At 38.5% G+C, this 22,440-nt stretch overlaps 1 protein-coding gene across 1 annotated transcript in view; it reads left to right on the top strand.

The window, feature by feature from the left end:
- tekt2 (tektin 2 (testicular)) overlaps window positions 1-22,174 on the top strand; it is a 70,186-nt gene extending 48,012 nt beyond the window's left edge. The window contains exons 6-10 of the mRNA XM_028819394.2: window positions 1,739-1,853; window positions 1,938-2,045; window positions 2,764-2,907; window positions 7,311-7,390; window positions 21,766-22,174. Coding sequence (XP_028675227.1) covers window positions 1,739-1,853; window positions 1,938-2,045; window positions 2,764-2,907; window positions 7,311-7,390; window positions 21,766-21,976 — 658 coding nt within the window. The 3' untranslated portion in view covers window positions 21,977-22,174. The remainder of the gene's footprint in view (window positions 1-1,738; window positions 1,854-1,937; window positions 2,046-2,763; window positions 2,908-7,310; window positions 7,391-21,765) is intronic.
- Window positions 22,175-22,440: the final 266 nt, after the last annotated feature.

The raw sequence follows: 22,440 nt of genomic DNA on the forward strand, positions 1-22,440 counted from the left end.
AGCCTATCCATCCATCCATCCATCCATTTGCAAACCCGCTGAATCCGAACACAGGGGGTCTGCTGGAGCCAATCCCAGCCAACACAGGGCACAAGGCAGGGAACCAATGCTGGGCAGGGTGCCAATCCACCGCAGGACACACACAAACACACCCACACACCAAGCACACACTAGGGCCAATTTAGAATCACCAATCCACCTAACCTGCATGTCTTTGGACTGTGGGAGGAAACCGGAGTGCCTGGAGGAAACCCACGCAGACACGGGGAGAACATGTAAACTCCACGCAGGGAGGACCCGGGAAGAGAACCCAGGTCTCCTAACTGCGAGGCAGCAGCGCTACCACTGCGCCACCGTGCTGCCGTAGCAGCCTATATTTTACATATTACTTCAAAAACATAATTTCTTAAAGCATTTTGAATTCATGACCCATGGGTATGTGGTTACTACACCAGCCAGAGCAGGAGATGCCACTATACCACCATACCAGTAGCACTACCTATTATACTATACCTGCCATCGTATGAAAATTAGCTAATTAAGTATTTTAGGAGTTATTCTATCCATAGCTTGCAGTGGACAAAATACTAGAACCAAAGCACAAACTACATTCTGACTTTAATAACAAATCTAGGCCTCTAGTAGCCATCCAAATATAGTGTATTATAATAATGCATTTTCTGCTAAATAAGACATTCCAATTACCAAGATAAATATTACATGACTATTATTTTACTCATGACACCAACCCATATTAACACTATATTATACTGTACTTGACTACATTTTTTCCATGATGTACTGTATTTAAAGGCAAAACAGAAAACTTCAGAGTTCCTATTAATTTGCGTAGAGTATTTACACAGCTACAGTGTTGGAAGGGTATTGGTCACTCTGAGAAAAGGAAGTAGAATGAGGTTAAGTCTGGCTGAAATTTCTAGCAGAAATCTAAAATTAAAAATGGCTACATAAACAACCATTTGTTTAAAAAAATAAAAACTGTAGTTAGTGAGGTCTTATACAGTTGATACCACATTAGGTAATATTTCCAAACGTTCTACTTTGTTGTATATTTAACATTACAAAGTAAATTAGTAACTTCACTTTTGAAAAGTATTGCATTCTAAATGTGAAAGTTGTGTGTCTTATGGCTGCTAGGGGTTACTCAGCAATTCAGAAGACAAGACATCAAGGTTACAGATATAAACCAGGTAGCTGGGAATCATTGTTCAGCAGAAATTTGGAGGTTTCCTCCTAAATGATGAGATTCTTTTAGAGATATAGGGGCTTCAATACCCAAATAATGTCAGTTTAGTCTCTTTCCCCCTCCACCAAAGTACCAGGAGCAGCCTTTGAAATACATTTCTTGTGTGTTTGTTTGTAGACTGACAGGAAACCGAGCAACCTTTATTGTATTTGGACTTTTTCAATTTCTGTGTAGGGCCGTTAGTGGATTCTATTGCATTGAGTGCTTTTATAGGCACTTTCTGAGTGGAAATAAGCCTAAATGTCTTCCAGTGATTGCTCTTTGGCATGTTCTCATCAATACTGTTTTTTATGAACTGTCATAGTCTGTAGCTGTTTTGAAATATCTGAAATTCATTTTTACTAAAATTGATATTCATAGCTCTTCGAGGCAGGTACTGTATTTCTAAAGACTTTCCATAAATAGTTTTATTATTTTAACAGGTCCTTTCAGTGTTTATTTTTATTTTCAATTATGTCATTCTTTTCATAGGTCAACAACTCCACAGCAATGGGAGCAGTTTAGTCACTACAACTTAAATCGAGCTTTAGAAGAAGTCAAAGCTTCTGTACATTTAAGGGAAGCCACAATGGTGTCCATAGCACAGGTAGTATGGAGCTTGTTTTTGTAGATTTCAAAAGGGTGCCCAAAACACTGTACCAGTCATTTACTCTTTTATTGTTTCACACAGGCTTCTAATGAACTTGAAGCTCAGCGTGTTGCTGCTAACTTTGCGCTCCGGAAGCGCGAGCATGAGTTGAAAAGGACATTGGATGAACTTTTATGGCAGCAGAAAAATGTGAGCCAAACGTGGTTAAATGAAAATAGTTATTTGAATTAATTTGATGTGAGCCACTCCTTTAATAAGGCTTCTGCTTAAGTAATGAATTGAATTTATAGTTCAGTGATAAGTGTTGTTGCCACATAGATCCAGATTTCTGGATTTGAATCCTGAGCCCAGTGACTGTCTGTATACCATTTGTATGTTCTTCCTCCATCTGTTTGGATTTTTCTTCCATGAACTCCATCTTTACTCCAACACCCAGAGACACATATGTGTCAAATTAATTGCAATTGCCCTGCATGCTGTTATGCTAGAATGAGCTACACAATGAACTGGAGCCCAGTCCTTATGTGATAGGCTCTTACCCTGCCCTTAATTCTGTTGGGATAGGTTCTAGCAGCCCATTAACATGAATTAGATCAAGCAGGATTGAGACGCTTGCATTATAATTCATGAAAATTAAATTAATTAACTGGTTAAGTAACTTTTACTTTTCAGTATAATGCAAAATTAATGTAGAAAAATTAAAATAGAGAAAGACTGACACTTAACATAAAACTATAGGACATTTCATGAAAGAACTAAACAGTTATACAAGGGTGTAGCAGTTTCTGCAATTTCCAGAGCATTTTGTTCTAAAGCATATATATTTTATTTTCCTCTCCATACATTTTTGAAGTTACCTTTACAATTATTGGTCCAGAACACAACAACATCTGTGTGACTTTTTCAGACTAAAACAGAGGTGGAAGAGATGGAAGCTGATGTGCGAGCTTTAGAAGAAGACCTCATGGCTAAAATGGCACCATTGAAATTAGCTCAAACCCGTTTGGAGACAAGAACTTACCGTCCTGGAGCAGATCTATGCAGAGATCAGGTAGGCATTTCAGAACCCACAGTAGATCTTCACATTGTCAAGAAACAAGATTCCTTGGTCCACTAGCAAAGGCTTAGCTTAAGAACCTATCAGAAATGGAAGGCTTAAAATTCAAATTCAAGGCTTAAAAAACAAAGGCTAATGTGTGCACTTCTGTTCAGTTAGATAATTTAGCTAGAAAAATGAGAAATGTCTAGCAGTTCACTTGATCAAATTATGAAAAACCACAGGGGTAATTTAATCTTGCGTGGACTACAGTTTTGACGTGAGATTTGCCATGACCATGGCTTTCTGCTCTGAAATTAATTTATTAAATAATTAATAGGTACGCTTTTCCAAGTAATTAAATAATAAGTTTGAGAGCTTGTTTTCTTAATAGTAACTAAAATGAAGATAAAACCATTTGTAAAAAAATTGTCCAGGATCTGTTCTAGGTTAAGTTAAGCATTCAATTTTTAGGACAGAAAAAAATGGCAGAATCTTTCATTCAGAGCCACTAGACTATACATTTTTCTTTATTACTTATACTTTATTAGTATTATTGTGGCTATTCCATAGTGACTCCCAAGGTCTTCCATAAAACTGCTCAATACCCCAGCATAATCAATGATATTGTAGAGTTAGTAACTCAAATGTGAATGGTGAGTTTTACAGATGTCCTTTGATGGTAGGAATAAACATCACATATTAGTAAGCTTTCAGTGTTTTATTGTTTTTATACTCTACTGCATTTCTGATATTCAGTTTGTTATTATAGTAACTTTACTGCCACAGTAGTTAGAGTAGGACCTTTTGAGTGTTAGCTCATTCAGCTACCTCAGCCAGGTTAAACATATTGTGTGCATCTTAGGTGATGGCTAGCTTGAAACATGATACCTAAAATAAAGATGTAATGAAAAGTAAATATTAAGCTCACCTTGTTATACTTATTAATGAACAGAAGATGGAGGTGGCTGGCCTGCATTGTAGTAGAGAATTGACAGACATGGCTCAAGTGTGGAGATGGTGTGCACCCCCAAAGGTTGAATAGGAAGACACTCCAGACCAGAGAGGCTTAGATAGGTGGATCACAGTTGGACACAGGCACAGGGTAAAAGGTGCACACTGTCTAGGGACACCAACCCTAGAACTGGAAGTGTTAACCTATTTTTGGGACCTTGCGGAGATAGGTGGTGACTCTGAGAACTCTGTGGAGGTAGGCAGGTATGAGTAGCCCTACCAGGTCACATCAAAACCAGTCCCCAGAAAGAAAGAGGTAGTGATATTGGCAGACTTAATCATTAGGGGAATTGAGACACAGGTTTGCTCCAGGGACTGAGAGTCTTGCACAGTGTGTTGCCTTCCAGGTACACAGGTGGGAGACCTCCCTGGAAGAGTGGATATGCTCTTGGCTAGAGCTTAGATGAATCCAGTAGTCATTGTCAAAGTTGGAACAAATGACATGCATAAAGGCAGGCTGTCAGTTATGCTGTCCTCATTTAAAGAGTTAGGTGACAAGCTGAGGAGCCAAACTAACAAGGTAATCTTCTTCAAAGTACTACTTGTGCCATATGTCAGTCCAGGTAAAATTCAGGAGATTAGAAGGCTTAAAGTGAGGCTCAAATCTTGGTGTAAGATGGAAGGATACAATTTTATGGGGCATTGTGACTCCTTTTCGAACAGATAAGACCTGTTCTGAACCAGTGAGGCACCAATGTTTTGGGGAGACCTATGAGCAGGTTAGTTGAGAATTGTCTAAACTATGGAATGGGGAGGTGGGGGCAGGAATTTCAGTGCAGGCTAGGCTTAGAACTGTACATGAAGGGAAGAACAGTAATTGAGTAACAAATGTGCATAGTAATTTAGTTTCTAGCTCAAAGTTGGAGTAAAATAAGTAACACAATAAAAATTGCTTGCTTGAATACTAGGAGAATCAAAAATAAAACAAGCAAGTTATAGTTGTAAGCACTGTAGCTGAGCATAATTATGATATTATAGCAATAACAGAAACTTGGCTAAATATCAAAGATGGTGATGAGCATAAAATAGATAGTTACACATTTTTCTAGGAAGGATAGACATAAAAGGAGGAATGTTATTTACAGGTATGTCCAACAGAATTTAAATACATGTCTTCCTCAATTGGACGATGAGCCACATCTTATTGTGGACAACTATATTCTACTTGGTAGCATTAGGGATAGAGGCCTTACTATAGGTATATTATAGACCCCCTAATGTAGACAGTAATTTCAATGCATATGGGTCATTCCATGTCAAATCAACCAATTTTACAGAAATCACACACACTTCAGTCTCATGTTACCCATGTTATCCAGGAGACTCCCTGTGAAATTATTTTGATGTAAGATCAATACTTTCCTGGACTTTTTTCATCAGTTTCATAAGACTATATCTCAAGAGCTAAACTACCTAGCAGGCTCGAATATTTCCTACTGGTACCTTTATAATTAATGTACATAACAAAATCAAAATGTTTGGTCCAGATGACACCACTTTGTAAGAGCAGATCTTCAAAAATGGAAAAAATATTTTGCATCTTTAGCTTTGGCTTGTTTAGGCTTTCAGAAAGCATATTTCTAACTGATACAGCCTGCTGAAAATTTTTTCATGTTTAAATACCTACACAGGGCTTTTCAAAAGGTTATAAACAAACATGAAACTCTGTCAGGGTTTTACCAGAAGACCTCTTAAATGTGCAAAAAAAACCCAAACATTTAGGGTATAATTTTCAGACCGGCTTAATGCACTGTGGGAATGTCAGGACATTTTTTAAATGGTTTTACCTGTATCCTTCTTTCTCAAAAAACAAATCTTACTTTTCTTATGTGAATCTTTCAGCAAAACATTTACGGTGTTGAGGTGACTGAACCATTAGGGTCAAGTGACCATAGTATAACACAGTTTTCAGTGTTTTGACAGAATACAGATGCAAAAACTAAAACTGTTAAGTTTAACTTTGGTAGGGTAAATTTTGAACAGATGTGGCAGTGTCTAAAAAGAATACACTGGGATACATTTTTAGCTGTGAAGACAGTCAATGAGCAGTGGGACAGTAAAGTTACAGTTAAGTGTATCAGAAACAGTAAAATGGAATTAAAATATACAAACAGTAAAATAGCAGATGTTCTAAACTTGCATTTTTATGAGGTCCTCACATATGAGGAAGTGGCTAATCGCCCAGCAGTAACATGGACCACTAATAAGTTACTTAATGATTTGGAAATTGTTGAGGGAGAAGTACTAGATAGATAGATAGATAGAGAGAGAGAGAGAGAGAGAGAGAGAGAGAGATATAGATAGATAGATACTTTATTAATCCCAAGGGGAAATTCACATACCCCAGCAGCACCTTACTGATACAAAAAACAATATTAAATTAAAGATTGATAATAATGCAGGTAAAAAACAGACAATATCTTTGTATAATGTTAATGTTTACCCCCCCCCCCCCCACCCCGGGTGGAATTGAAGAGTCGCATAGTTTGGGGGAGGAACGATCTTCTCAGTCTATCAGTGGAGCAGGACAGTGACAGCAGTCTGTCGCTGAAGCTGATCTTCTGTCTGGAGATGACACTGTTTAGTGGATGCAGTGGATTTTCCATAACTGGTAGGAGCCTGCTGAGTGCTCGTCGCTCTGCCACAGATGTCAAACTGTCCAGCTCCATGCCAACAATAGAGCCTGTCTTCCTCACCAGTTTGTCCAGGCGTGAGGCATCTTTCTTCTTAATGCTGCCTCCCCAGCACACCACCGCGTAGAAGAGGGCGGTCGCCACAACCGTCTGATAGAACATCTGCAGCATCTTATTGCAGATGTTGAAGGACGCCAGCCTTCTAAGGAAGTATAACCGGCTCTCTCCTTTCTTACGCAAAGCATCAGTATTACATACTACTACTACTACTACTTTTTATTTATATATATATATATATACTTATATATACTACTTACATTAAATAAGCTGAAACCTAATAAATGAACAGTACCAGATAACATTTATTCTCAAGTGCTTAAGGAGGTTAATGAGTATATATATATATATATACAGTATATATATAATATAAACACTTGACGCATATTTTTTGAAAGACATTGCACACAGGGGAAATTCCTAACAAATGGAAAAATGCAGATATTATCCTGATTGAAATAACTATAGGTCAGTAAGTGTGTTGTGCATCAAAGGTAAATTAATGGAAGGAATTATTAAGTAAAGGCTTTAACAATACATGTCAAGAACTAAAGTTTTACTGAACAGTCAGCATGTGTTCAGATGAGGGAGGCAGTGTTTTACTAGCGTGCTGGAATGTTTAGCCAGGTTCTAGATAAAGTGCCTTTCTGAACTTCTAGAATCTTAAATGATTTTTCCTCATTTCTACAAGATGCTCCCTGATTTTTCTTTCAGGCACAGTATGGTCTAACAGATGAAGTACAACAATTGGAGAGGACAAGAAATGAACTGAAACAGAAACTGGCACAGTCTCAGTAAGTATTACTGTATTTCAGTAAAGTTATTTCTTAATTCATTTCATATTTGTTTACTCCATTACTATTATTTCAAGTCAGTCAGGCATCATCCAACCCACTATATCCTAACACAGGGTCACGGGAGGTCTGCTGGAGCCAATCCCAGCCAAAACTGGGTGCAAGGCAGGAACAAATCCCCGGGCAGGGCGCTAGCCCACCACAGGGCACACGCACACACACCCACACACCAAGCACACACTAGGGACAATTTTAGGATTGCCAATGCACCTAATCTGCATGTCTTTGGACTGTGGGAGGAAACCAGAGCACCCAGAGGAAACCCACGCAGACATGGGGAGAACATGCAAACTCCATGCAGGGAGGACCCAGGAAGCGAACCCAGGTCTCCTTACTGCGAAGCAGCAGCACTACCACTGTGCTACCCTATTTCAAATTATTCAGACAAAAAGTCTATTTTTTAATTGCTGCAATAAGGAAAATTATAAGCTGTTAAAAGCATAATTGGCATGAATGTTAGTGTCATGAAGATGAACCTCTACCACTGTCACTGAAACTCATTTCTCATCCTGCTTTAATCTGTATTGTAAAAAAAATGTAATTCTCAGTTTAAAATAAATAAGTAATTAGTTATTTCCAATAGGGCTGTCAAAGTTAAAGCATTAATGTATGCAATTTTTCTCAAAAGTATAACCTGGTATTGTTCCTTAACCACATGTACCACGTGTATTGTTCAACCCCCCCCCCCCCAAAACTATCTGCTCTAGCAGTCTTGTGGAGGTTGACATTCTTAAAATATATATATAAAAAAAAAATCAGTTTTAAAGATTGCCTTTAAACCGCCTAGTTTTGCAATGTTTTTCAATTGTTACATAAAAGTAGTCATATACCAATGTAGTTATACATGAAAGCTGCTGTCCTCAACCTTTGATACACAAATAAATGTCAGGTGGTAAGAGAGGGAACAAAAAAATTGGGGGTAAATAGTGGAAATTAAAAAGACTGTTGGTTACACAGTGGCTAAACCCAAGTCTCCATGCTCAGCTGTGCTTCAATTTCATTGCTCAGTCTCATGGTGCTCCAGTTGTGAGACTCCACTCCTGTCTTTCCCTGCTGCTCTTTTGTGTCCACTGCCTGGACAAAATCAAAGTCTTCCTGTTTTCACATTGGCTCTGAGGAAAGAACTCCCTCTGGCTTCCACACTTCTTTGAGCTGACCCATGCCAGACTTGAGACTGCCTTAGAACCACACATCAAGTCCAAAATATTTTTGTGAAATCCAGTTTCTCAGGCAATTGCTCTCTTACTCAGTCCCTCTACCTGCATAAGATCCAGACCACCAGCATTACACAATTTTTAGTTTTGTATGCCATCATTTTTAGATCAGTTTTAAAAATTGACAGGCTAAGGCAGGAGAATATACAACCAATAACAAAGACAAATGTTAACAGTTGTTAATAATAAGACATGTATGTAACATTTAATTTTAATTTTATCAATATAAGCATCAGTGGAATGCTCTTATTTCAGACAGAGATGGCAATGTTTGGTAACCTTCATTCTTCTTTTAAAAGTAAAAATAGGAATAGGCTAGGCAAAAGTTAGAAGCAGAACTGTGGTTAAAGTTATCAAAAGTATAACTAAACATTGACAATAATGACCCTATAAAACATAAAGACAATTTGTGTTATGAAGGAGGCTCAGTCTTTACAGTTAACTTTGAGCTATCTTCCTCTTTTTTGAGTCATATGTACTATATCCTGAATTATTTTTTGACTTATTTTGTCCTGAAATCATAATCAAATGGCAATTTTAGGTTTTCTAGGTTTTATTCCTTATCTGCCCACAGTTCATACATTAAAAATAATTAATTTGGTGAACATAAGAGAAATTAAAAGAAATGTGCAAGTGTAAGCACTTGTCAAAATCCCTAAATCCAATATTAGAGGGAGGGGTGGGAGTTAAGAAATCTCATTTTTAGTTGCAAATGATAAGAGTTCAGTACTTAACAGTTTAAGACTGAAAGAATTCTGTGGTACTTCAAAATATTTCAATTCCTGGAGTTGGTATACCATGAAAAAATAGAAAACCCCTGGTTTAGAGTTGTCATGTAACATTGGATCGCCTGTGTGTCAATAGCCATGACTAGTTTCCCATGGGTGTTTGTCTTTCTATGAGCTGTTTCCTGTGGCCATAACAGCAGAAAGGTTCAAATTCACAAAGTATGCCGTCCGATCTTTCATTACACTGCCCAACAATTTTTTTGAAAAGTCTTGCTTCCTGAAAAGTTTTTGCTGATTGTGACAGGTACCTACTGGGTATGCACAAATATATAGTTTTGGTTTTAGTGCATCACGTAGGAACACTGAGAAATAGACATCCATCCATCCATCCATCCATTTTCCAACCCGCTGAATCCGAACACAGGGTCACGGGGGTCTGCTGGAGCCAATCCCAGCCAACACAGGGCACAAGGCAAGAACCAAGACATTTATATGTTTACTGACAATAACGTATTTAGTCACGTTTATGTTTCGCATAAGCTATTAAATTCAACAGAATTAAAAGTGTTTTGCTCCTGATTTTCTTTTGTATTCAATGTCTGGTGCATCACGTTGCAGTGTCCAACAGTAGTCAGCAAGCATTGACGGATTCCAGTTGCCCTGGTATCGTATCTCCATCGTAGCAATGTCCTGGTGAAACCTTTCACCGTGTTCGTCACTGACAGTACCGAGATTTGCAGGGAAGAAGTCCAAGTGTGAGTGGAGGAGATGAAGCTTGAGTGACAATGTTGCACTTCATTGCCTTGTATGCTTTGAGAAGTTTATATCTACCAGCTGAATGTAGTTTGGGGCTCTGTAATTGCCCAGAAAATTGTCAACAACATCTTTGATGGCTTTCCAGGCAATTTTTTCCGGCCCAACTAACAGATCTTCAAACCGCTTGTAACTCATAACATGTCTGATCTGGGGGCCAACAAAAATGCCCTCTTTGATCTTGGCGTCCGTTATTCTTGGGAACATCTGTCTTAAATAACGAAAACCTTCACCATCCTTGTTCAGTGCTTTCACGAAATTCTTCATGAGTCCCAGTTTTATGTGAAGAGGAGGAAAAAATATCTTTGCCGGGTCGACAAGCGATTCATGTGCCACATTTTTCTGTCCTGGAACTGACTCTTTACGAAGTGGCCAGTTTTATCGAGGATAGTGCGACTCTTTGGCACGGCTGTCCCATTCACAGATGAAACAACAGTACTTTGTATAGTCGAGCTGCAGTCCTAGTAACAGAGCAACGACTTTAAGATCTCCACAGATGTTCCAGTTGTATCTGCTATACTGGATGTGCTTCAGCAACTGTTCCATATTCTCATACATTTCTTTCATGTGTGCTGCATAGCCAGCAGGTACTGAAGAATAAACGTTGCCATTGTGAAGCAGAACAGCTTTCAGGCTTAACATTGACAAATCAATGAAGAGACGCCACTCTTCCGGGTTGTGATCACAACCCAAGGCCGAGAACAATCCTTCAATGTCACAACAGAAACAGAGACTGTCGACTTGTGCAAAAAATTTGGTTATATCATGATGTCGGCCTCGAAACACAGAAATTTTTGTACCTGGTGGCAGCAAACACCATTCCTGCAGTCTCAAACCCAGAAGCTCGGCTTTTGCTTTTGACAGACCCAAATCTCTGACCAATTCATTCAATTCGGACTGTGTTATCAGATATGGATCGCCTGATGAGCACAGTTCAAAATCCGAGTCAATGTTAGTACCCTGCATTGCAGTTTCTTTATTTGGTTCGTCTAAGGTCCAATCCTCTGGTGGTTTCAAAATTGGAAGACTGTCATCATGTGGCACGGGTCTCATTGCTGAAGGCAGATTAGGATATTCAATTGACTTCTTGTTTTTGGCAGAGAAACCAGACACGTTAGTCAAACAGAAGGAACAGTCCGTCACATGGTCTTTCCGTTCTCGCCATATCATCGGAACAGCAAACGGCATTGTCTTTTAAGTGCCTCAGAGCCAGACTCTCAGACTTTGCAGCTGAAATACAGATGATAAGCTTTCTTCACAAGAGCAGTCATCTAATGTCTCTGAGGCACAAGTGTATATTCGCCACATATACAGCAGAATGTATCGCGGCTGTTACGACATTGACGAGACATATCGCCCGACACCAAAACGTCTATAGCATCAAGCTTACTTACTGTTATATTGCTACAGATACTATACTTTACTGATACTATACATACACACTAACTATCTGTATTAACCAAACGAGCAGGATCGGTGTATGCAAGCCACCTTTATAGCATGCTGAGACAGCGTCAAGCTCATTCAGGCCTGCCCAGACATGCCCATGATGTCAACTTCCACAGAACAGCTTCCAACCTGTCCTGATTGTATGCCTGGACATACCCAGGCTGCACAAACCGTTGTTGATAAGTCACTTACGGGAGCGAAAATGTTTGGATACAAATATAATAAAAAATCATGACAAAACTGAAGATTTCTCTGAAACGGTACGTGATGGGTAAATTTTGATGTGATATTCGTGTTCAGCAACCAAAAATCTATACACCCTACAGTGTTCAAGAAGCAAAAACTTTGTTGTGCACTGTTATTAAATAAATGCACAAGTTCTTTGGCTTAACTGTGTGATCCTCAGTCTTTCCATATTAGTGTTTGTTACATTTCCTGTTAGAATTAAAGGCTTTTCATAAGCGACAACATGTTAGTTGTAAATTGTGACTGAGCACAACACATGTGCATAGCAACTGATCCTGCAGCACACACTGAAACAAAACTACAGGATCCACATAAGGTCTAATGTCAGTTATAATGACCTGCAGGCGCTTTAAGCATTTAAGTTAAATTGTGACTGTCAATACAATACACCTTACATCACAGATGTTTATATTTTGTTGACAATAACATACTTGTCAGTTTACACAGTAGTGATAAATCCATTTACAAAAAATAAAATAAAACCATTCTGTGAGGCACAGATGGGGACATTCTGTACACATTGTATGCCTGACCAGAATGTTATGGTTGGAAAGGTTGTTTGACAATGAAGCAATAACCACATACAGTTATTGAATTGGCAGTATATCTGCTTATCAATAGCTAAAGTTTAAAGTTAGATTGACAAAAGTAGCTAGTGTGGCCTCTGATCAGGTGAAAAATTAAAATTGCTAATGGGTCTTATTTTTTTTTATTTTTTTTTAATTAAAAAAAAAATATATTTTTATTTTTGTTTTTAATTTTTCCTTAGTTGTACCTTAATGGCTGTAAATAGGTTTATAGGGTCATTATTATCACATGTACAGAGGTCAATGCAATTCTTACTTGCATATGCTGATCAACATATCTCCTATTTTATAAATAATTTGGTCTTAGAATGGTATTTTGAAATATTTTCCCTTCAATTGTCATTCTCTGCCCTTCTCTCAAAAGTAGATAAAGGATCATACTCTCTTTGTTGTTATTTTATTTTCAAAAAGCAGAACACTACAGTGGCATTCTCATCAATCAAACACTGGTATACACTGAAAAAATGTTTTGATTATTCCATGTGATTTAAAAAAAATGAAAATAATTTTTCTACATCACATATTTTTTCATTAAACACAATTTTAAGCTGTCAATTATTGTTTTTTTTTTATTGCTTTCATGTTTGAGCTTGTCCTCCCAGCAATGATACGCTTTACCGCTGCCTCTGCACTGGCTGTAGAGCAGGCCAGAATCCACACTGTTGCAGCCACCAGTGTGGCTCCGGACAGGTTCCAAGTCTTACCTGTTGGCTCCAGGAGGAGCAGGCCCTCAAAATGGGAAACAGGCCCAACTATCAGTCTCAAAATACATTAATAAATGTCCTTACAGGAAGTAGGTCACCACAAACCTCTGGCTGTATTGTAATGAGCAGTCGAAGGATCTTTGTAAAAAAAGAAAATATTTATTTTATAAAGTTCTGTAATTATACGAAATGTTCAAACTAGCACAAAAGTGAAAAAAAATACATCTACTCGGAAGGCAATCCTATACCAAAACTGAGTTTTAATATAGACTCCAATAAGCATGTTCAAAAACAAAAAGATGGTCAGAAACCCACTAAGCAATAAATCATAAAACACAAGAAAATTAACTACACCAAGAACAGTCAAAATGTACCGCATTTGACCTGTGGGTCTCCTCAGCCTTTATAGGGCTGAAGGTGGTTGCACACAGAGAATGACAGGTGAACCTATCTTTTGGGGAACCACCCACAAACCACAAGGAACATAGAGGAACACATGACAATACATACAAATTTAACTGCATACTAATAAAATAATATAAATAAAACATAAATAAACATAATAGACATATGTTAGATTAGACAAAGAAGACAAAAATAAACTTAAACTGAGAATAAAGAATACAATCAGATAGAATCATGACAACATCAACTTGATGTACCGTTCCTGACTCCACCTGTCAGTCTTGATTCTGTATAAACTTGCTCAGAAGGAGAAAGTACTTCAGGTGACAATGAAGAATTTGTCACAACATGTTCAAGAAATAAGCCACAGCTATTCACTCAGGGTGACCTTGACGATTTAATAAGATATCTAGGTCTTCCCAGAGATGCTGCAGAACTCCTGTGGACCAAATGAAAAGATAAATTACATCCAGACTGTAGCAGTAGAGGCGTGTGTCCACCTCTTGAACCCTCAGGTACCATTCCAAACACCAGGTAATAGTACAATTCTTCTTTATTGTACAGTAATCACGTGCACAAAGCACCCTCCACTCCACACTACTCATATAAACAATAAACTACTCACAAAACCAATCCTCCTTCTCCCAGACACTTAGCCACCCTACCTCCCAGCTCAGCTCAGTGTCTGGGCTTTCCCAGAGTCCTTTTATACACCCTGACCCGGAGGTGTTCCTGCCCAACAGTCCACAGTTCCTTATTCCTTCCGGGTCAGGGTAGAAGTCCTTTTCTTCAACCTGGAAGTACGTCATCTCTCCTGCTCACGTGACCAGGACGTACTTCCAGGTTATAGGGCACATATGAGTCCACGGGCTTCCCGACAGCGACTCCCAGTGGTCCCCAAGGTATCCAGCAGGGCTGTGTATAAAAACTACATAATCCATGAGGCCCTGCTGGAACTCGGGGCACGTCCATGCTGTTGGGAGAGCTCCTCCTGGCGGCCTGGGGGTGAGGGCCGGAATAGGAAGCCAGCAATCCACCACAAGACACAATTTTCTATTGGTTCAATTTAAGTTAAGTTAAAGGAATTGGTTTGCAACATGAGTCTCAAAGTTCATTTTTTGGATTCGCTTTTGGAATTCTTCCCTGACAATTTTGGAACGGTGAATCAAGAACAAGGTCAAACATTCCATCAGGATACTGAGGACATGGAAAGAAGATACTCTAGTACTTTGGAAGTCAGTATGATGGTGGACTAAAGCTGAATGATATATAGAGAGGAACAAGATAAAGTGTACAAATGGCAGGCCATCAAGCAAAGTTTTTGATCAAAAAAAAGTAAAAAGTGACAAAAACTAGATAAGTTATTTGTAGATCTATAATTATGAGTTATTGTTTTCTTCACATACAGTATATGTATAAAAATATACTAAATATTTTTATCCATCCATCCATTTTATGTTAAACTAATTTACAACAATACTATACACATAAATAAACTGTGCAATTTGTTTCATTTTAAATACATTTTTTAAAATTTTGTACCTAAATGTGACATGATAGAAACATTCTAATTATATTTTTTATCGTGATCACAAAGGCGGATCAGTGTAATAACATAACTGATACTGCAATTTACTCAAAATCAATCCAGAAAAAAAACAAAGGAAAAAAGAATACAAAGAAAAAAACCCACAAAGCAGGATTCAAACCCCACCCTACAGTAAGAACAAAAGAAAAGAAAAACACTTGCATAAAACCCCTAACCCTTAAGTTTTTAAAAATAATAGAACAATTAATAATTATGAGCCCAGCATGTTTATTCTAGAATTATAAAAATGAATTCTTGCCATGCTTTAAAAATGTTTTAGACAAATACTCTTAAAGAAAATTTGATTTTTTCTAATTTGAAAAGATAAAAAACCTAATTTACTCATTGAGTTATAGAAAATGGATTGGAATTCTTGCATATAAGCAAACATGTATATTTGCTGGTACTGTGGGATAGGCTGTTACAATTTATTTCTACCTATGCACTTTAATCCTAGGCAGGGATTTAATGCAGGACAGGTACATACCTAAATTTAGAATTAGTACAAAATTAAAAAAAAAAAAACTCAACGAGTTAATAAAGAGATGAAAAACAATCTGCAAAGGAAAAACACAGCAGTATAAGGAGCATAAGACTAATAACTCTAATGTGAATCATAGGGCTTGTGAGAGCATGAGGGCAACCATTAAGGAGGATATTAGGGAGGCTAAAAGACAGTTAGAAAGGAAAATAGCAGATAAGGTGATAGACGACCCAAAGAGAATCTTTCAGTATTTTAGTAGTAAAAGAAGGTGAAGTGGAGGTGAAGTGCATCAGGGATAGTATAGGGGAATTTAATAATTGTGAAATAGCAGATGCTCTAAACTCGCATTTTTCTGTGGTCTTCACAAGTGAGGAAGTAGATAACCTCCCTACGGTAAAAGGGACTACTAAGAAGGTACTGAATGATTTGGAAATTATGGAGGGAGAAGTGCTGCTCAGATTAAATAGGCAGAAAGCAAAGAAATATCCAGGAGAAGATAATATTTACCCTCAAGTTCTTAAGGAGGTTTGTGAGTACAAATATAAATCCTTGCAGCATATTTTTAGGAATCACTGTGTACTGGGGAAATTTTAAAGAACTGGAAAATGGCAAATATTATTCCGGTATATGAAAAGGGTGACTGAGCAGATCCAAGCAACTATAGGCCAGTAAACTTAACGTGCATCACTGGGAAATTAATGGAAGGAATTATTAAGAATAAGATTGAGCAACACATAGCAAGAACGGGAATTTTACTGAACAGTCAGCATGGGTTCAGAAGAGGGAGGTCATGTATTACCAACATGCTGGAATTCTATGAAAAAGCAACAAAAGTGTACGATCAAAGTGGAGCATATGATATTATTTATGTGGACTTTCAGAAAGCATTTAATAAGGTGCCACATGAGAGGTTGGGTATTAAACTAAAAGAAGTGAGAGTTCAGGGTGATATTTGTAGATAACTGCAAAATTGATTCAGACACAGGAAGCAGAAGGTTGTGGTACAATACAATACACTACAGTTAATTTTTGTATAGCCCAAAATCACACAGGAAGTGCCGCAATGGGCTTTAACAGGCCCTGCCTCTTGACAGCCCCCCAGCCTTGACTCTCTAGGAAGACAAGGAAAAAATGGAAGAAACCTTGGGAAAGGCAGTTCAAAGAAAGACCCCTTTCCAGGTAGGTTGGGCGTGCAGTGGGTGTCAAAAGAAGGGGGTCAATACAATACAATGCAGTACACAGAACAGAACAATTCCTCAATATAGTAAGGAATAAAAAATATAAATTTTAGAAGTACAGAGCAGAATTTAACAGTAGATGATATATCCCATAATAAGATTTGGATTTATGTAGAGTCCTGGAGACCTCATCCTTCAAGCTGCCTCCCCCATTTGGCCATTCCACGTCTGAAACAGTGCTGGGCCAGCCAATCTGATGAAAGGACCCCTCTTTCCCACGATTCCTGCGATCCTCCATCTGGGATGACTTTTCCTTAGGCAGGCAAAACAACTTGGCAGGTGGGCCGTGGCACCAAGTGCCACATTTGAGTACCGAGAAGAAAAACAGAATAAGTGAGTGTTAGTATACAATTATAACTGTCATGTTACTTATGTTTAAGTGCTAATGACTAACAACAGAGATGCAGTCTGTACAGTTAATCAGCAGCTCTAGTCAGGATATGCTAAACTGAAGTAGTGAGTCTTCAGCCGGGATTTAAAAGCTGAGACCGAAGGGGCATCTCTTATAGTAGCAGGCAGACCATTCCACAGTTTAGGGGCCCTGTAACTAAAAGCTCGACCTCCCACTGTTATTTTATTAATCCTTAGAATCATAAGCAGACCGGCATCTTGAGATCTTAATGTGCGCTCAGGTTTGTAAGTCATGATAAGTTCAGACAAGTAAGCCGGACCTTGGCCATTTAATGCTTTATATGTTAAAAGGAGGATTTTGAAATCTGCCCTAAACTTAACCGGGAGCCAGTGTAAGGATTTAAGAACTGGAGTTATGTGTTCGTATTTTCTTGTTCTTGTAATAATTCTTGCAGCCGCATTTTGGATTAACTGGAGGCTGTATAAAGAACAGTTTGAACATCCAGTGAACACCGCATTGCAGTAGTCAATCCTACTAGAGATAAATGCATGAATTAGTTTCTCAGAAACCTGTTTATTTAAAAAGCGCCTTAATTTCCTAACATTTTTAAGATGGAAGAAACATGTTTTGGAAAACTTTGTAATATGCGCTTTAAATGACATGCTAGAGTCAAAGATAACTCCTAGATTGCGGGCTGATTCAGTAAAATTGACTGGGATTCCAACTGAGTTAAATGATGACAAAATATTGTTGTGATCAGCATCATTCCCTCCAACAATTAACATCTCTGTTTTATCTGTATTTAAAGACAAGTAGTTCTCATTCATCCACTCCTTTAATTCGCTAACACAACTAATTAAAGACAACATTGGAGAAACTTCATTTGATTTAAATGAAAGGTATAACTGGGTGTCATCTGCATACGAGTGAAAATTAATATTATGTTTCCTAATGAGAGATCCCAGTGGAAGCATGTACAGTGAAAACAGTAAAGGTCCCAGTACTGAGCCCTGCAGGACACCATATTGAACTTCTGTGTATAATGATGGAGTAATGATTGTGGTGAGTGGAACTCTATCAGAATTGAGTGATGTTAAGTGTGGTGTTCCACAGGGGCCAGTGCTAGGGCCACTACTCTTTTTAATGCATATAAATGATTTGGATAGGTAAATAAGTAACACAGTGATTAAGTTTGCATATAATACCAAGATAGGTGAATTGGCAGATGATCTGGAGTCCTTTGAATCATTACAGAGGTACTTGGACAGTATAAAGACTTTGTGGAAGACAAAATTTAATGTCAGTAAATGTAAAGTATTACATACACAATGGAAGGTCTGAAAATAGAAAGTACACTTTATGAGAAGGATTTAGGAGTCATAGTGGACTGTACACTATCAACTTTTAAACAGTTTTCAGAAGCCATTAAAGCTAACAGAATGTTAAGTTATATAACACGATCTGTAGAGTTCAAGGAGTTTATGCTCAAGCTTTATAACACACTGGTGAGACCTCATCTGGAGTACTGTGTAGAGTTCAAGCTACATAAAGGATATAGCAGCGCTAGAAAAATTCCAGAGAAAAGCAACTAGGCTGATTCTCAGGCTACAGGGGATGAATTATGAAGAAAAATTAAAAGAGCTGAGCCTTTACAGTTTAAGCAAAAGAAGATGAAGAGGAGACATGATTCAAGTGTTTAAAATTATGAAGGGGATTAGTACAGTGGATCAAGACTGATGAATGAGTTAATCAAGAATAGGGGAACACATTTGGAAACTTGTTAAGTGTAAATTTCACACAAACATTAGGAAGTTTTTTCTTTACACAGAGAACTATAGATACTTGGAATAACCTACCAAATAGTTTGGTAGACATTAAGACTTTAGAGACTCTTGGTGGCTGTGAGACTAAGGATCTGCACTGGTATCTGGAAGGTTGCCTGTTCACATCCCTGTTACTGTCAAAAGAGATCTTACTCTGCTGGGGCCTTGAGCAAGGCCCTTAACCTACAGTTGCTCCAGGGGTGCTGTATAAAGGCTGACACTGTGCTCTGACCCAAAGGGATTTGTGAAAGCTAACAAATTCCTAATGCAAAAAATTGTATAAGGCAAAAAATACACTTGGAATTAAGTATATAGGACTGGCAAGCTTTGTTGGGCTAAATGGTCTATTCTCGTCTAGGTTGTTCTAATGTAAAAAGTTAGTCAGTCAGTCAATTTCCAACCTGCTACATCCTAACACAGGGTCACGGGGGTCTGCTGGAGCCAATCCCAGCCAACACAGGGCGCAAGGCAGGAAGAAACCTCGGGCAGGGCACCAACCCGCCGCAGGGCACACACACACACACACACATACACCCACCAAGAACACACTAGGGACAATTTAGGATCGCCAATGCACCTAACCTACATGTCTTTGGACTGTGGGAGGAAACCGGAGCACCCGGAAGAAACCCACGCAGACACAGGGAGAACATGCAAACTCCACGCAGGGAGGACCCGGGAAGTGAACCCAGCCCTCTTTACAATGAGGCAGCAGCGCTACCACTGCGCCACCGTGCTGCCCCAGTGTAAAAAGTTGTATCACAAAACTGCTCGCCTATTTTGTATTTTGCCTTTGTAGAGAGTCTTTTGTGTTTTTCAAATTCTATCTGTATTCACCACAAGCCAAAAATAGAATTATACTGTATGAACTGTACATCAGTTGTAAAATGCAAACTTTAACATTTAGCAGGATTGTTGATTCTTTTGAGGACATCGACAAATAAGATGTAATGAATATGTACAACAACTTAATGTCATTCTGGATCACAATTACATGCCAAAAAACACTGACAACTCTTTAACTCACCTAACCTTGAACAGTCGGATCACTGCTCTGTCCTCCTGCTGCCAATTTACATACATACAGTACTGTAGACTGAACAGTGAGGGGCCAGTAACAAAAGGGGTACAGTACTGGGCTAAGTAGGTGAAGGAATATTATGAATTTAAGTTAAATAAAGTTTAATCCAGCTGTATCCACATATGTTTACCCACATGAATTTAATACTTTCCATCCTTCTGTGGATGATGGAATGATTCATCAAAAAAGAACACTAACAAAATAAAAATGATCTACAGTAAGTTTACAAATAAACACGTAATTAATTTTTTTCAACTTTATACACACAATTGATTATCTTTAACTTAGTGATGTGTATAGGCTTCCATTGTTAAATAAGGGGCATGTGACGATGCGGGTTCAGCTCCGTGCTCCCATCAGCTGTTAGGGAGCCCTTGAACCCAACACCGTCGGTAATGTCACCAATGAGCTAGACAGTGAGGCAATAACATTTGAGCAAGGGGATGGTTCAAAAGTGCAAAGTGCTTTTATTAAAAGACAATCAAAACAGTGTTCAAAGTAAAGTGCAGCAGTGCATTCAAAAGTCTTCATTAAATAAATAATCCATTAAAAGAAATATGTGGAGGTTAAAATACAAAAAATAGAAAAAACAATCCTTTAAAACGAGGTTAAAACGCACTTCAGGAAGCAGTCTTAAAAAAAACAAATGACAAGCCCGATGCTCCTTTTCTGTTAGTGTTAGCGTCTCACCTGCTTCTCCCATGCGGGCCCTGCAACAGGTGAGACACTCTTAATTCAGCTGACCTTCTGCCTACTTCTACTGTTACTGTCAGTCGCCTTTCCGATCCTTGGCTCCGGTCGGCTCCCCCGACAGTGACCTGGGAATTCCTCCAATGGCCAAGGCTCTCACATGGAGGACACCACATCCCAAGTCCTGACTCCCGCTGCCATCCGCGGAGAATCTTCTGCCTTCCAGTCACTCCCGTCCTTCATACAAAACTCTGCGGGAGTGACAACAACTACTACGCCCAGGGTGTCGACCTAACCCCAGGCTGTCTGCTCAGCTGCCGCAAGCCTGCTTTTGCTTGCTCGCTCGCTCACTCACTCGCACCGGTGGACGCTCTCTCTCTCTTTTGCTTGCTTGCTTGCTTCCTGCTTTCTTTCGCCACCTCCCGTTCTCTTTCGTTTCTTTTTTTTTTTTACTTTTCCTCTCCTTCTAACTGGCTTGCGCTTCCGTTTATGCCGAGCGACATAGCAGCTGCAGCACTTTAGCCACAGGAACAATCATGGATGTGGGCAGTCTCTCACCTGTGCACTTAGGTGAGAAACACCCACACCGCAGATCGCCCTACGGCTCGCTACAGCCACCACGCCCCCTCCTAAGCCGCAAGCGTAGTGATTAATTATTTTAAACAAACTGGCCTTTGCTGGAAGAGCTGTGGACCCATAACACCACAGGACATAAGATAATCAATGCAATTACTGATCTTAGGAACTGTGCATTGGATGCTGAACTATAATATGTTGAAGGTTATTTTAAATCTGTAAATTACTTAGAAAACATTTATGTTGGCATGTTTACTTTGAGTATGAAGTTCAAGAGTAACACTACAAATACTTATATGTGAAACATACTACTTTATATTTTCATTTCTCTTACCAGGAGTACCCTGAATGTACTATATACTCAATTTGCTCATATTAATGATGAAATTGCCTGCAAAACCCATTCACTAACCTTGGAGAAACATGTCCTAGAAATACGTCACCGCCTTTCCCCATCTCTGGAGAAGTCCCTTCCACTGACTGAAGATAATCATTCTATGTCTGAAATTCTTACTCATTTTAAGACTCAGCACTCTGATCTAGAGTAACAAAAGTGCTTTCTGATGCTTGGGTTTGCAAGTTATTTTATTTTTATGGTAATATTTAACAAGATATGAGTTGTCTGATGTACTAAAATGTTTTTGTTTAACTGAAGAATAAAGTTTGATCTCATCTTATAGGTTTTCTGTACAATGTCAGTTAACATGTATGTTTTTTGCTTCTAAAATAAAAATACTTCAAACCCTCAGACATCCGTGTTATTTTGCAAAAAAACACTCATAATTGTTTTCAAATTTCTATATAAGAAAAATAATCAAGATGCATCTTTACATTTAACGCAAAATTCAGTTAAGTGAATATTTTGAAAATAAATTGAAAAAGTTGAAACCACAAATTCCTCTGCAGTTAGAGTATCTAGCTGTGGTATCCGTAATGTATCAAAAAACGCATTAGATCGTGTCTTATGTTCTTTAAACTGAGTAGAATATAAAGACTATAAAGTAGTCTGTAA

Source organism: Erpetoichthys calabaricus, chromosome 14, assembly GCF_900747795.2.
Source record: "Erpetoichthys calabaricus chromosome 14, fErpCal1.3, whole genome shotgun sequence".
Taxonomy (NCBI): domain Eukaryota; kingdom Metazoa; phylum Chordata; class Cladistia; order Polypteriformes; family Polypteridae; genus Erpetoichthys; species Erpetoichthys calabaricus.